The sequence below is a fragment of the Callithrix jacchus genome, chromosome 3 (genome assembly GCF_049354715.1).
Source record: "Callithrix jacchus isolate 240 chromosome 3, calJac240_pri, whole genome shotgun sequence".
Lineage (NCBI taxonomy): Eukaryota > Metazoa > Chordata > Mammalia > Primates > Cebidae > Callithrix > Callithrix jacchus.
This window is the reverse complement of record NC_133504.1, coordinates 79,154,822-79,171,632: the sequence shown is the minus strand read 5'-3', so window position 1 is coordinate 79,171,632 and position 16,811 is coordinate 79,154,822. Positions and strand designations below refer to the sequence as shown.

The 16,811-nt window shown below is 34.2% G+C and overlaps 1 protein-coding gene across 5 annotated transcripts in view; it reads left to right on the top strand.

Moving 5' to 3' along the window:
• Positions 1 to 16,811, top strand: part of LOC100394816 (N-deacetylase and N-sulfotransferase 3) — a 183,433-nt gene that overhangs the window by 49,269 nt on the left and 117,353 nt on the right. For all 5 annotated transcript variants that reach the window (XM_078366578.1, XM_078366579.1, XM_008992776.5 and 2 more), the window contains one exon: positions 2,372 to 2,526. In XM_078366578.1, the coding sequence (XP_078222704.1) occupies positions 2,372 to 2,526 (155 nt within the window). The remainder of the gene's footprint in view (positions 1 to 2,371; positions 2,527 to 16,811) is intronic.

The window sequence follows — 16,811 nt, the reverse complement described above, 5'->3', positions numbered from 1 at the left end:
CTTTCATATCCCACACGTCAGCATCATGAACTCTGCCCAGGCAACAAACCTGCATGTCCACCCTGAATCTAAAACAAAGGTTGAAAATAAAATAAATATAACCCGCTTCTTCCCCTATCCCCAAAGCAAAGAAAGAAAAGGCACTTAAAATTGAGGAATTTGACTTCTCATTCTTCTCTCTTCCTCCAGTTCTGACAAAGGTGGGCAAAGTGGGGAAGCAAAGGGGTGGCAAGAGGCCACAACGGTCCAATCAAATGTAATTAATCCACAGTTAATTATATTTCAACTGCTTTTTAATCATAATTTTTAAAATAATAAGCAACAGACATTTGTTCTCAATGTAATTCTAATGTAAAACATCCTCAAAGTAGGATTAAAAGAAAGATAAACGTATAAAGAGAAAAGACATAACATTATGCCTACTATGAACTGAGACAAATATGTCAGAAGGCAGACATCATCTGTCTAACTCTTGCATGATTCAAATGTATGAATATTTTAGGCACAGATTTCACCATGATATTCAGTAAAGGACGACAAATGCCTGAGCGATCTTTTCAAAGAACCCTGAGATCTGCTGCTCTGTTCTGATAAATTTGAGCAGGGGCCAACTAAAAAAAATAATAAAGGAAAGATGACAGGAAAGTTGCAAGGAAAGACAGAAATTATGGGCAACAGGGAATAGAGCTTAAAAGCAGTAGAAGAGGAGAGTTCTCATAAACTTGGGAATCTTGGCTCACTGACATTGCTGGGTATGTGGAAATCAGGAATGAATCAATTACTGGGAAACTCCAAGAGACTCTGCCTGCTCTCAGTGTGAGAAAATAAAACGGCAACAAATAACTGACTCTAATAAAGCATCCTGGAGACTACAAAATGTTAAGCAACAGGAGTATCATGGATAGAAGCAGAGATGTTTAAATGCAGGGAAACTAAATGACATCATTCTTATGTCAAGCAAAACGTGTTTAAGACCACCAGTCACACCTACAAAATGTCTCTTTACCAAGGTCACCTTATTTATCACCTCAAATTTAGTAGGACCCAAGAACCTGCTATGGTTGGGATCATCAGAGTTTCTAAACCCCTGAATCCATCTTCCTATTTTTCTCATCTTTCTCTCTATAAACCTTCCCTGAACCATAAGATAACCACTCAGAAGCTCCAAGAATGCTGGTGACTCATTCATTAATCAGGCCAATGAGTTAACATAATCACTTGGTCAGTTTTTGAACATAATGTCACTTCTGCCACATAGCACATGTGAAAACTACCCCCTCCTTTCATGTAGTATTATAATGAGGGGGAAAAAAACCCAAGGAGACATGCAAGGAAACACAAGAAAAACAGAAGTAGGAAATACAGGAGGAAAAGAAAGGGGCATTATAAGTTACCCAATATGTGCTAGAATTATCTAAACACTACCTCCCCCTAAAAAATAAAATAGGTGTTGCTGTCCATCTTTTTACAATACAGACATTAAAGAGGTCATGTGACTCAGCGATACAACTCAAATGTGTTGGAACCTACAATACACTAAAAACTTCTAACTCCAAAGGCTATACTTGTTCTACCATACGATGGTAACATAAGTGTATGTGAAGAAGAAAAAATACAGAAAATAAAACATTAGATTTAAAGATGTAATCTTTATATGTAGGGGAGAGGAAGATCCTTCATATCCAGTAGAGTACTTAAGCATATGAAAGTGAAACCGAAGACTCCCTGTTGAAAGACTGTGCTATTCCACTCACTCCACAGCACTCAATCTTTGTTTCTCCTGTGTAAATTAGAATGGCCATGAAACCTCACAGTATGCCTTTATCTTTAGTAAAGGTTTTCAATTCCCACCAAATCATAGGACCTGACTCTTTTCCTGCCAATAGTCTCTGCCCCCACCCCCCACCCCCCACCAACTTCTCTTGGGAAATTGAATGAACAAACAATGTTAACAGGAACTGGGTTTAGTTGACTGGTCCAGAGCAGCAGTCCATTCTCTGTCTTTAGCCTGGAGGGCTCTAATAAAGCAAATCACATCAGAGCTGCCACTGAAAATATGGGAGGAGATTTTTCTCCACAAGTATGTCCATAATACTAGTCATTACAAAACCATGCAGCCACACTTGAATTTTAGCCACAACATTGAATCCAATTAGCTCTCAGAGTAGTAGGTTCTTCTATGATGTTCCTTCTGTGTGGATAAAAATCTCCTCCCATATTTTCAATGGCAGCCTTATATGTGTGTAAAACAGAAAAAAATGATGTCTTCTAAATACATATATGAGAATAGATTAGACTGACTGATTGGTAGATCATAGATCCATAGATTAGTGTAACTAGAATTAATTGGATAATCTTTTCCCCCCCAAAGGAACTGAAGAGGAAGATGAAGGGGATGACTGTCTTTTGGGGTCTGTGGATGAGTTCTGGTGGTTTCCTCACATGTGGAGCCATATGCAGCCCCACCTCTTCCACAATGAGTCATCTTTGGTGGAGCAGATGATTCTCAACAAAAAATTTGCCTTAGTAAGTAACTCACTTTGACTGTTGCATTGAAGTAGTCTACACTGATTAAAGAAATGAAAAGGTTCTTCTATTGTGGCATAGTGGCACTTTTTTATTATTATTATACTTTAAGTTCCGGGGTACATGTGCAGATCATGCAGGATTGTTACATAGATATAAACATGCCATGGTGATTTGCTTTATCCACCCCGCCATCAGCTTTTCCATTTGATCATTTAGAAGATTTTGGTATTGCTGCCTTTCAGTATATGGCTCTTGAATTTGTATTGAGTTCTCGCCACTATGCTTAATGTTTTGAAGGAACTAATTTAAGAACTTCACAAGATACAAGATGTATTATGACATTATGACCAGAGCTCCTAAAACATGGCTCCTGTCTAGAAGGAGTTTCCTGCTGCACTGAGGAGGCAGGAATATGCACGTTAAACAATTCCCAACAAATGAAATACTTTTTTATGACCTAATGCCAAACCATACAGACATAAAACCCATAGTTCAAAGAAATAAGTATCATTAGGAATAGCCCAAGATGGCTCTTATGGAAATGAGATTTTAGATACATCCTGAAATAATAAGTCTTAGGTATCAGGATGAATTGGAATGATAAGGCTGAGGGAAAAGACCAGGCAGGAGAGCATAATGACAGCATAAGGTAATAAAGACTCAATCTAAACAGTTAAAAGCATTGCAAGTATATATGTTTTATGGATGGAACATTTCCTTTGCTGAAGCAAGGTACACTGTTTAATACTGAAGGGTTTATTATTAGTTTAATTAGTTTAATACTGAAGGGTTTATTATTCAGGACAAGGAAATTTATAGTAAAAGTTTAAATTAGCACATTATGAAGAAAAAATGTGCTTGTGATCAGAAAGAGTACCAAGGTACACTTACATGGAATGGTATTCTACATCAACTGCTAGAGGTAGGAAGTTTTAGTTGGTGCTCACAGTACCTTACTCAAATATACAAGACAGGGTTAGAATTTATACACTATATTTTTTTTCTTGAGGATATACAAGACCAAATACTTTTTGGTGGCATCAGAAGCCCATATTTGTCTTTTAGCTTTAATGTATTCCCCAAAATAAACAAAGAGCTTCAGGTACACTTTTGCCATATGTGGATATTTTGTCAAGAAAGCAAGAATAGTGCTCCTCCATGCTGACATTGTGAGCAAATGGGCGTTCAAACAAGAATGGAGGTCGTGGATGCACTACTCAAATGGGTAACTGGGTAGAGGACATTTGGTGTGCCCTTCCAACTAAAAGAATCTGAGACTCCGATCTAAAACTTTAGGGTTTTGGCCTTTGCTACCATCATCTACAGCCAAACACCTATTTTCATGGAGTTTTAACAAACATGTCTTATCTACTATCCTTTTTCACAATGTAGACACATTTGACTCACAAACAAATTTTTGACATCAATTTTAATTTTTTGAAGGTTCTAATAGGTTATTATGAAAGGTCAAGTAACTCCTTTAAGCAAACTTGCATTTGATGTTTACAGCCATCAGGAAATGCAGCTTTAGAAGTTGATTGAAAAAATTTTTTAGTTACCAAATATAGGCTAATTCAGGTGGTAAACCTAAATTTCAACAGGGGATTCTTTTTTGAGAGGTATAAATTCTGAAACAAAGATTAAATTTATCATTAATAATGACCTACAACAAAATTTAAAATATCTACTGTACAGTTTTTAAAATAGAATAACATATCATTATAAAGGTAAAATAATATTCTATTTAAACCTCAAAAAAGTCTTCAATAGTATATACTCTCAATTGAAGAACTATACCTACATTTTGGGAAATGGTGGTAAGATGATATTTAGTGCTTTTATAGACAATACTATTAAAATTAGAACAGTATTCCTGATAACAAAATCTTACTGAAGACTGTACTTGTAATTGCATTATCATCATTCTTTTAAATGGTGTCCTTTTTCCCTCTTGTCCTTTTTCCAAGTGCAGCAGAACCTGTTGATTTACATTAGCTAGAATGTCTACTGTCAATTATAAAACTTTTTAGATTAGTGAGCATGTTAACTTTTCCAATATGGAAATAAAGATTATAGTATCAAAATGTAATTTAAAATGTATTGAAAGACTTGCTGGCTTAAGGAATATATGATGATCTTTTAATTAGTTTCCTTGCCAGCTAGAGAATGAATGAATACTATCTCTTTTATTTCAGTGACATACTTTATAAAAAGGCATATGAGATTTTCATTTTATTGATATTGAACACAAAGTATAATTCTAGGCATCCTAATAGAGAATTCCAGTCAGGCTGCAAAGAGTCCAGTGAGCTGGTAAACCACTTTAGAGTAATCCAAGCAGCACAGTTTAAGAAAGATGCTGGCCACTGTTCAGAGCAAAATGGCCAATATGGTGAAGTCTATAATTTACTTCATAAAGTGAATAGCTGAAAAAAATTCAAGAAGGCAAGAGATAAAAGAGACAGCTAAGAGATGTATTATCACGGCTAATATTCAACTAAGAGTACTGGTATGGCCATGCCAGTTATTACAATATTGAAATGTGGTAACACTTTGCCCCTACCCCACTACAACATCAGATCCTTCCCCAAGGTGTTCCAAATCTCCTTATAACTCAGGAACTAAAGGGGCCTGGCCCAAAAAGAGTCTCCAGCTGTCCAGCTGGCAGCAGTTCTGATTGGTCAGTGGCATGGCATGCTGGTTGGTAGATATTTTGAATATCACTCCAGAAGACAATCAGTCAAACTTAAGATTTAGAAGGTACTAGAATCAGTATATTTATAAGGAAAGGTATGGAAGTCATATAGATTTAAGGAATTCTTCTACTCTAGGTAAGTCTTGTATGGAGAATGGTGCTTGACATCTAGTAGGTACTCAATGTTTTCTAAATAAAAATAAAAGTAAATATTTTTTCTAGCCCTCAAGATTCTATCATTACTGTATTAAAATGTAGGTTTTATTATTATTCAGATATGGTGAGTCCCACAGATCAGGAGATGACTGCCATTGAAAAGATTAGTTAATCACAGTTCCCAAGAGAGGGAGTGTGCCATGGATGCAGGGCCACAAAGGGAAGCACCAGGGTTGCTCAGAAGGCAGAGGAAGCAAGGGGAAATGTGGGCAAGAGCCTTTATTGTGGTTTCTGCAGGAAAGGTAAGCAAGGCAGGGTAAGCAGGCTCAGTATTGGCTACTTCGAATAATTTCAGTGTGCTCTGGGTGTACGGGCTGTCTTTAGTCATCTGGTACTTGGCTCTGTGGTGATTAGAGCAGAGATAATTCCTCAACATAAAAGAGTCTGATAAAGGAAGCAGTGGAGGGTAGGAGCTCTGAATTGCTTGATTTACATTTGAGAGTGCTCTCAAGAGGGTGTCTGCAAATCGGCTAGCCCTGGCAACTGCAGTCTCTCCAGGCATCCAGCAAGTCCCCAGATATCAAAGCATCAGAAATACAGAAAATAAAGAGGCATGATGCTTTCTCCTGGTTATGTATCTTGACGCATTCCATGGGTTTTCAAATCCCCTCATCATTCCAGCTATCATATTTGTACAATGTCTAATTTGTCATTCTTCTTGCCAGTATATGCCCCAATCTGAACATTATAGTCCACTAATGTGGTGTTATCAAACCAGAAAATGGTAAAATATTTTTTCTTCATGTGCACTTTACTTCTATTAACATAGCCAAAGATCACACTAAATTTTTACACCATCATATCACACCAGTGTCTGCCAAACCCTCTGTCCATGAGCCATTTATTAAACCTTCAAGTATTTATTTTTATCCAATTGATTTTGTAAACTAAATGCTAGCCTTGAAATTACAACATCCTGATAAAGACTAACTCTGTTATTTAACACACTTTGTATCTTTCCCAGCTTTGTGTAATCCCTATGTTTTACAAGTATGACTTTTGTACCTTTGAGTTATCAGTATTGTTGAACATAATAGGAATACATATCTTTTAGCTGTGTTCCCTTGGTATATTTCTAGCAATTGTTTTACAACTATTTTTTCACCAGAATATTTTAAAATCTGCTTTTCTAAATTGAAATATATCTAGTTATTTTTAGAATTATATATTTTAAGTATCTTGAACTCCAAGATAACACTGTTATCTACTCCCAAGTTCTAGCACTTATACATATGTGGTAGAATCACAGAACATTAGAGCAGGAGTGTTTAGGATGAAGACAAGCAAAGGAAAATTGGATATAAGTAGAAATACTGGATTACTATTAAATTAACCAAAGAACAGGAAATAAAAGCCAGCTTTAACTAAACCAGTGGAAGAGGGATCATAAAGAAGTGAGATATAAAAAACAATTCTGACATAGATTCAATAAGGTTTTTAATCAGATGGATGTTGAGGAAGCAAAAGGGACTAACAGGTCAAAAATAACATCAGGGTTTAAGCCACCCACTTTTCTACCTGTGTGTGCTTCTTTAAACTTTTTGCATATGTGAACTGCTGCTTTTTCTTTAGAAGTTCTATATTTCACCTACATGAGGATACCCCCCCTCCTACCCATATCTACAGTGGTACAAAATTTATTCTCATTTGGATATATCATTGAACTTTTGAAAGTGATTTTGATTGGAATCCTTTTCTTTGTAAATTCCTGTCCATACTACCTTCTTTTCTATCCTATGAGAAGACTTCATACTCTCTAACAAGATAGACATTGTAGAAAGAATTCCTCAATTCCTTTCCCTTTTTTCTCTAACAGAAATACTAGATTTCATCTTCGGCACATTTATCTGGTAACTGAACAGGATTTCATAAAAAGAGAGATAAATTTAGCACATGTACTGCATGAAAATAGTGCCTTATTGTCCAAATTTATGTGGACACAAAATGAACTAAAAGCCTTTATGAATTCTCTTAGAAACTCTTACTGGTGGGCTGGAGTTAGATGTGGGTATGAGGGTGGGGCAGGTCTATTTCCGGATCCATGCCTGCTGCTCCCAAATTTTCAATGTTCCTTCCTTTTATGCCTTTCATTTGCTTAAGATGGAGCGGGGGGCACTTGCATTCTGAGAAGTGGTTATAAACATGGCAGAGATGGAAGTGATGGTAGAAGAAGAAGAAGAGTAAATTCCACATGAGTGCTAACCTTGGCTCTGCTTTGGCATTTTCATGTCTCCCACTCTAAGTTCCCACTCATTTAACAATTTCTTTCCATTTTTTTTTCTTTTGTACCAGCTCCTGCTCCTTTTCAAAATTTTCCATCCCTACTTCACTTCCAAATTTTTCGGCCCACACCTAGATTATTGCTGCAGCCTCCATACTAGTCTCTCCTGTTTTCCACCTTTTTTCCACTAATCTTTGCTCAGACCGGGAAACGTGAAACATGAAATGCTGTGATTCTGTTTTCCCAGCATGAAACAGAACCTTACATTTCAGTGAGAAAGATTCTTGACTCTCCTGAGGAAATGCAGGAAGAGAAATTGTTGAGCAAATATTTACTAGACATTGTGCTCAGTGCTTTCCATACATCCTCAGTTAATTCTCACAACCACCTGCAAGGTTGCTTATTTTCGTATTGAAAATGCAGAAAGCAAGGCTTAGAGAGCTTATATAATTTTCCTAAAATCACACAGCCAGGGAAAGCTGGAGAAAGGGTTTTATCTCAGGTCTGTCAAATTCCAAAGCCCATGTAACAACCACAGTTTTTATAATTAACAAATTGCCATGCCATTGATACTGTTATTACTGTTACACAGACCTCATATCAAAATGTTATTACTTCCTTATATTTTTAAACAAATTCAGAATACAAATCTGACTTTTTACTTCTCCTAAATAACTGTTTATATGATTTATGTAGTTTCTTGTGTTTGTGGTCTCAGTGCTGCAAACATTACTGTCCTGGTGGCTTTTATAAATACCAGAGGGTATACAGTGGTTATAACAAAAATAAATATCTACTTTTTATGTTTTCAGAAATATTAAACTTCATTTAAATTAGTACTATGTAGCCTTAAAGATTCCTAATCAACCTTGCATATTTTCAGAGAGATTAAATGTGTGTGCACATACTCTGAGAATTTGAGGCTGTCCTTGATTATTTATAGCTTTCTTACCTCAAAGACCGCGATAGATTCACATAAAATTCATTGCTTCAAAGTCTGAGATTAAACCAAAATTCAAAGCTGAATTAAACCAAACTTTCCAATTCCTCCATTATGAATCCAGATAATCTTCTTTTCAGTTGTTTTGCTACAGCATAAAAAGTTTTCATAAATTCATTTTTTTTACATTTCTATAAAACTCTTCCTGTGTTTACTTGAATACACCCCAGCAATTCAAAAATACCAACCTGGTCTGTGCAAAGCACAAGTGTTTACATCATTCTTTTGAGTATTCTCACAAAAGCACATCTTTCAGTGCTATGTTTCCTTATGAGACACTCAACAAAGATATGACAACACTTCAAAAATTCTGGAGGGAACTCCAAGAGAGAAAAACAACATACTCAGTTAAATGAAAATGTACTTGAAATAAATTTTATAATTGTTAGGGAAGACTAGGAGAAAATCTGTCACTGTCCCCCGAATAGTTCTTTTCTTAAAGGTTACAAGTGAAAATGAAGACTAAGGCCAAGTACGCTACCTTTTATAACCCTTTTTCAGTATTGATACTACATTTTTAGTTAACTTTTGTTACTGAAATTTCTTACTACATTTGGCTTAGAAAATGTCATTCCATTTCTTCACATAATTTAGCTGCTAACTTGGGATAATACCTAAAGAGGAATGCATGGTGTCAAAAAGGGGTTTTTGCTGATGTTATTGCTACAGCTTTATCAAATTTATGGTCAACCAGGGCTATTCCTTTCCTCCCACTTTATATGTAATATCTAGTATGTATAATAGAAGAAATGTATACTGTTTAGTAAGACTTTGCTTTTAGACGTGATTGATAATTACAATATATCTTCTCTGAGGAACGTCTGCTCTGAAGTAAGCATTCTGAGTTGTTTGAGGATGGAAGTGCTGGTTAGAGGAGTCTTATTTTACCTTTTTGTTTGTTAAGCTTGTGTTTGTTTCCCCCCAAATAAAGAATACTTTTAACTGAATAAAAGAAAATTAAATGGCACTTCACCAATAACTTTGTTTATACACTTCATTCTCGACCATTCTGTGAGATCATTAGTAATAACCCTACTTGGCAAGTGAGGGAATGGAGGTATGGGGACTTTGTATAACCTGCCAGGGTCCTCGGACCAATGAAGAAAAGCACTGAGATTGAGCCCAGGACTCAAATCTGTGCTCTCCTAAATCTGTCCTCTCTCCATGATATATGCTACTCCCCATCCCTAGGATTCCTGGTACAAGGATAATTTCATTGTCATGGGTTTGGCTATTTTGAGATATTGAAAGAATAAGACTCTTTTCTCACCATATACTAAATTAAACACCATACATTCATCTCTTTTCCGGAGATGAGTAACTCCAGAGTGATAAGGTGACACTTCTGTTTTATAAGTTGCTATAATGCCATTCGGTTTTACAAGATCTCATTATTAACACCTTTAACACTTTCACCCAAGGACTTCTGTTACTCTTCTTTTATAGCCATATTTTTTGCTATCTGTGAGACAAAGAATATCTCCTTCCTGGGGTTTGTGGATCCATAGGAATATCACCACCCAGAGAGATTCACCTAAACCTCAAGTTCCAGATTTTTTTTTATGAGAGTTTCATTATGTAGGCATGTTTGGTTGTATTATTGGCCATGTGATTGAACTCAATCTCTAACTCCCCTCGCCTACCCTAAGGTCAGGCTGATATCACCTGGCTCAAAGCTCTAACTCTCTAATTACATGGTAGGACTTCCTGGTATGACGAAGCTTCATCCTGAGTCATCTTGCTAGCATAAACTCAGATACAGTTTCAGGGGTTCATCATAAATAACAAAGACATTTCTATCACTCAGGAAATCCCAGAGTTAGAAGTTATCTCCCAGGAATCAGGGATAAGGAAGACCAAATTATCTCTTAATACAATAGCTGCTAAGAGGGGATGATTTTTGAACTCTTAGAGCAAATTTATTAAAAACAGCATTGTCATCACAGAAATTTTTTCACATTCTAGCCAGCAAACCAAAATTTATATTATGAATCAAAGAGCATCATGTAAGAAAACTAGAGAAATATTTGGTGATCAAATCTATAAATATTAACCAGATTTACCTAACTGTGCCTATCATATTTTAGAAGATTATTACATCCTTAAGTATGTAGAAATAAAATTGTACATGGGAGTTTAATATTTGTTCATGGATTAAAAATAGTACTTTCATATTTAGCATCTGAATATAAAATCATTTCTAAAACCACAAAGATTATGTCAAAGAAACACAGAACTATAAACCAGGACTTTAGTGACTACTTGCACAACTTCTTTATTTTAAAATTTTTTAGAAAATAAAAAATCAGATTCCTATGCTAATGTAATTAGTCACTTCAAGATTTTTCATTTCAAACCATACCAGAATTTTCATTTATCACAGGGACAGAGTCTAATACTTAATAATCTTTGCATGAAGTATCCAACCTAAATTCCCTAACTTAATGATCCTGGCTTGCCTTATTTTGTTGTATGCTAAGAAGACAGTCAGCTTCCTTTGAATAGCAACTTTACATATATTGGGCCACTTTGCCCACAGCCATGCCATTCCTTACTTTCTCTCAGTGATTGCAGCTACTACAGGACTCCTTCCACAGGTGCCAGAGGTTCCACAGGATCTTACAAGCTGAATTGTGTGTGTGGCCCATCAGTTTTACCTTAGGAAAATAAATCATCCTTAGAAGCTTGAAAATGCTTCACAAATTCAAGGAAATAGTTTCATATATTTATTTTCTTCATATATATCTGTGTGTGTGTGCACATGCACGTGTATGCCTGCACTCACGCAAGTGCCTTATGTCTTAAAAGATGCCAATTTCATTTTCTAAACAGAAGGAGGCAGAAGGTGGTCACAATTATGCTCCTATCATCTAGAAAAAAAATGTATTCTTTTCTTTGTTAAATAATATCTCAAATAGCCACAGTTTTTAAGGAAGGCACGGTTTTTCCCCCAAAAGCCATAGTTTTTAACAAAGCCCCTTTGAAACTCTAGGGGAAAAAATGTTGTTCTAGATCAACTTCAAAATATGCTATCAAATGTAAATATAGGGAAATTTTATCTTCAACCCATGTAAATTATGTATGTAAATTCTCAATACTACGAGATAGTTAACCAAAGCATGAACTTCTGTGTACTGAGGAAATGGGACATTCCAACCAAAATGAACTGCAGAAAAGCATTTTGAAGTATTTCCAAGTTATACTGTAAGGAAGTTTGGGACTCTTTTTTTACTGTAGCACACAGAATGTCTGTTTGATTTCCTATCATGGTAGGGTTTTCCATAAATTACTTTGCATATTTACTAATCTGCAAAATATGGAAACAGGCAATAAGTCTAGTCATTAATGAAAATTACAAAGGTTTTTCTCTTTAGAGAGAACTTGAAATAGAGACAAAAACTAAAAGTTCAGTAACATTCTTAATCACTAGCAAGAGTCAAAATAAAGACACATCATTAAAGACAGTAATAAACAATCTTTTCTTCAGTAATGAGGCTAATTGTATTTCTCAAATATCTGAATGCTGTTTGATTCTTTTTTTAGTTCTTGGGGAAACTGTTCTAAAGACTACAGCATTACTTTTTGCTTGACAAAATTATGTTATTTTCACATTGTCTATTTGGAAATATTTCAATCCATAATTTAGGAAAATCTTGTAATTTTTAACTTTATATAACAAACATGAATTTATTGAAATAAAATTGTCTTCACTGGAACAATAATTTTCTTTAATTTTTAATTATTGTGGGTACTCAGTAGGGGTATATATTTATGGGATACATGAAATATTTGATAGAGGCATGCAGTGTATAACAATCATATCATGAAAAATGGAATATCCACCCCCCCAAGGCATTTATCCTTACTGTTATGAACAATCCAATTATACCCTTTAGTTATTTTTAAATGTACATTTATACAATTTTGACTATAATCATCCTGTTGTGCTACCAAATACTACATATTATTCATGCTTCCTAATTATATTTTGTACTCATTAATCAGGCCCACCTCCTCTTCAACATCCACTATCCTACCCAGCTTCTGGTATCCATCCTTTTACTCCCTATCTTCATGTGTTCAATTGTTTGGAGTTTTACATACCACAAATAAGTGAGAACATGTGATGTTTGTCTTTCTGTGTCTGGCTTATTTCACTTAACATAATGACCTCTAGTTCCATCTATATTGTTGCAGATAACTGAATTCCATTGTTTTTTATGGCTGAATAGTACACCATTGTGTACTATTATACTGTATGTATGTAGGTATATACTTATATGTGTATGTATGTATGTATGTATGTATACATATATATACAGTATGGATGTATATATGTATGTATATATACCTGTATATATGTATATATCTGTATATATTATATATATAGCTGTATATACATATATGTATGTGTATATACATACATACATATATACACATACATATATATACATATATACTGTATATATAGGCATATATATATATATAGACCTACATACATACAGTATAATAGTACACAATGGTGCACTATTCAGCCATAAAAAAAATGGGATTCAGTTACATACATACATACATACATACACACACATATATATGGGATACCTGAAATGTGTGTACTATATATAATAGTATACAATAGCACCAATGTGTACTACTACACTGTATGTATATATTATACAAACATATTATATATATATATATATATACACATATATATATATATCATTATATACCTCATTTTCTTTATTCATCTGTTGATAGACACTGGTTGCTTCCAAATATTGGCTATTGTAAACAGTGCTGCAACAAACAAGAGTGCAGATATCTCTTTGATATACCGATTTCCTTTCTTTTGGATATATACTCAGCAGAGGGATTGCTGGATCATATGGTTGTTCTATTTTTAGTTTTTTGAGAAACCTCCAAACTGTTCTCCATAGTGGGTGTACTAATTTACATTCCCACCAAAAGCACATGAGGGTTTTCTTTTCTCCACATCTTTCCCAGCATTTGTTATTGCCTGTCGTTTTGGAGAAAAGTCATTTTAAGTGGGGTTCGATGACGTCTCACTGTAGTTTTTATTTGCATTTCTCTGGTGATCAGTGATGTTGAGCACCTTTTCAAATGCCTGTTTGCCATTCGTATGTATTCTTTTGAGAAATGTCTATTCAAGCCCTTTGCCCATTTTTAATTCAGATTACTAATTTTTTTTTTCCTATAGAGTTGTTTAAATTTCTTATATAGTCTGGTTTTTAATCCCTTGTCAGATGGGTAGTTTGCAAATATTTTCTCCCATTCTGTGGGTTGTCTCTTCACTTCGTAGATTGTTTCTTTTGCTATGGAGAGTCATTTTAATTTGATATAATCCCATTTGTCCATTTGTTTGTTGGTTGCCTATGCTTGTGAGGTGTTACCCAAGAAATTTTTGCCCAGACCAATGTCTTGGAGAGTTTTGCAATGTTTTCTTACAGTAGTTTCATAGTTTGAGGCCTTATATTTAAGTTTTTAATCTGTTTTGATTTGATTTTTGTATATGGCAATAGATAGGGGTTCAGATCTAGTTTTTCAAGCAGCATTTATTGAAGAGATTGCCCTTTCTCCAATGTGTGTTCTTGGCACCTTGTCAAAAATGAATTCACTGTAGGAGCATGAATTCGTTTCTGGGTTCTCTTTTCTATTCCATTGGTCTATGGTATCAGTTTGTATGCCAGTAGCGTTTAGTCTTCCATACTATAACTCCATAGTATAATTTGAAATCAGGTAATGTGATTCCTCTAGTTTTGATTCTTTTCCTCAGGATAGCTTTGGCTATTCTGGATCTTCTGAAATTTCATATAAAGTTTTAGGTTATACTATATATTTTGTGAAAAATATCATTGGTATTTTCATAAAGATTGTATTGAATTTATAGATTACTTTGTTTAGTCTGGACATTTTAATAATATTTCTTCTCATCCATGAACATGGAATAACTTTTAATTTTTTTGGTGTCCTCTTTAATTTCTTTCATCAGTGTTTTACAGTTTTCATTGTAGAGATCTTTAACTTTTTGGATAATTCCTAGGTATTTAATTTTATTTGTGGCTACTATAAATAAGATTACATTTTGACTTCTTTTTCACATTGTTCACCATTGGCATATAGAAATGCTACTGGTTTTTGAATGCTGATCTTGTATCTTAAATTTTACTGAATTTGTTTATCAGTTCTAATAATTTTTTGGTGGAGTCCTTAGGTTTTTCCAAATATAAGATTATACCAATTGGAAACAAGAATAATTTAACTGCTTCCTTTCCAATTGGAATGTCCTTCATTTCCTTCTCTTTTCCAATTGCTATATAGCTAGAATTTTCAGTGCTATGTTGAATAACAGTAGTGACAGTGGGCATTCTTATTGTCTTCCAGATCTTAGAGGATAGCCTTTCAGTTTTTCCCAATTTAGTATGAATCCAGCTGTGGGTCTGTCATAGATTATTATGATGAGGTATGTACCTTCTATAACAAGTTTGCTGAGGGTTTTTATCATAAAGGGATGTTCAATTTTATCAAATGCTTTTTCAGCATGAATTGAAATGATTCTAAGATTTTTGTCTTTCATTCTGTTGATATGATGTATCATACTGATTGATTTGTATATACTGAACTTGCCTCCCAAGGATAAATGTCACTTGGTCATAATTGATCTTTTTAATGTGTTTTTAATGTTTTAATGTGTTATTGGTTTTGTTTGTATTTTATTGAGAATTTCTGCATCAATATTTATCAGAGATATTGGCCTGTAGTTTTTTTTCTTTTCTTTTGATGTATCTTTATCTGGTTTTGATATCAGTATAATATCAGCATCATAGAATGAATTTGGAAGAATTTTCTCCTCCTCTGTTTTTCAGAATAGTTTTAGTAGGATTTCTGTTAGTTCTTCTATAAATGTTTGGTAGAAATCAGCAGTAAAACCATCAAGTCCTGGGTGTTTCTTTACTGGGAGACATTTTATTATGTCTTCAATCTCATTACTTCTTATTGGTCCTTTCAAGTTTTGGATTTCTTCATGGTTCAATTTTGGCAGGTTGTATGTGCCTAGTTACTTATTCATTTCCTGTAAATTTTCCAATTTATTAGCATATAGTTTCTCATAGTAGCCACTATTGATCCTTTGAATTTCTGCAGTATCAGTTGTAGTGTGCTTTTTCATATCTGATTTTATTTATTTGGGTTCTCATCCATTTTTTTCTTTGTTAATCTGGCCACTTTTGCTGATTTTGTTTATCTTAGAAAAAAAACTTTTTCATTGACTTTTTTGTATTTTTTTTCATTTCAATTTCATTTATTTCTGCTTTGATCTTTGTTATTTCTTCTATTATTTTGGGTTCAGTTTGCTCTTTTATAGTTCTTTAAGATGCATTGTTAGGTTATTTAAAGGTTTTTTGTTTGTTTTTTATGTAGGCACTTGCAGCCATAAACTTTCCTCTTAGTACTGCTTTTGTTGTATCCCATAAGTTTTGGTATGTTTTGTTTTCATTAGAATTTATTTTCCAAAAAATTTTCAATTTCCATCTTAATTTTGTCATTGACCCACTGACCATTCAAGAACATATTGTTTAGTTTCCTTTAAGTTTGTATAGTATCCAAAATTCCTCTTGCTGTTGATTTCTAGTTTTATTCCATTATTGTCAGAGAAGGTGCTTGATATTATTTTGATTTTTATAAATGTTTTAAGACTTGTTTTATGACCTAACATATGGTCTATCCTTAAAAATGATCTATGTGCTGAGAAAAAGAATGTGTATTCTGTAGCCTTTGGTTGAAATGTTCTATAAATATGTATTAGATTCGTTTGCTGTATAGTGTTAAGTCCAATATTTTTTGTTGAGTTTCTGTCTGGGACATCTGTCCAATGTTGAAAGTGGAGTGTTGAAATCTCCAACTATTATTGTATTGGAGTCTATCTCTCTTTAGCTAATAATATTTTCTTTATATAGCTGGGTGCCCCAGAGTTGGTTGCATATATATTTAAAATTGTATTATGCTATTACTGAGTTGACTCCTTTATCATTATATAGTGACCTTCTTTGTCCTTTCTTATAGTGTTTGATTTCAAATCTATTTTGTCTTATATACTACTACTGTTCATTTTTTAATTCAGTTGACATGGG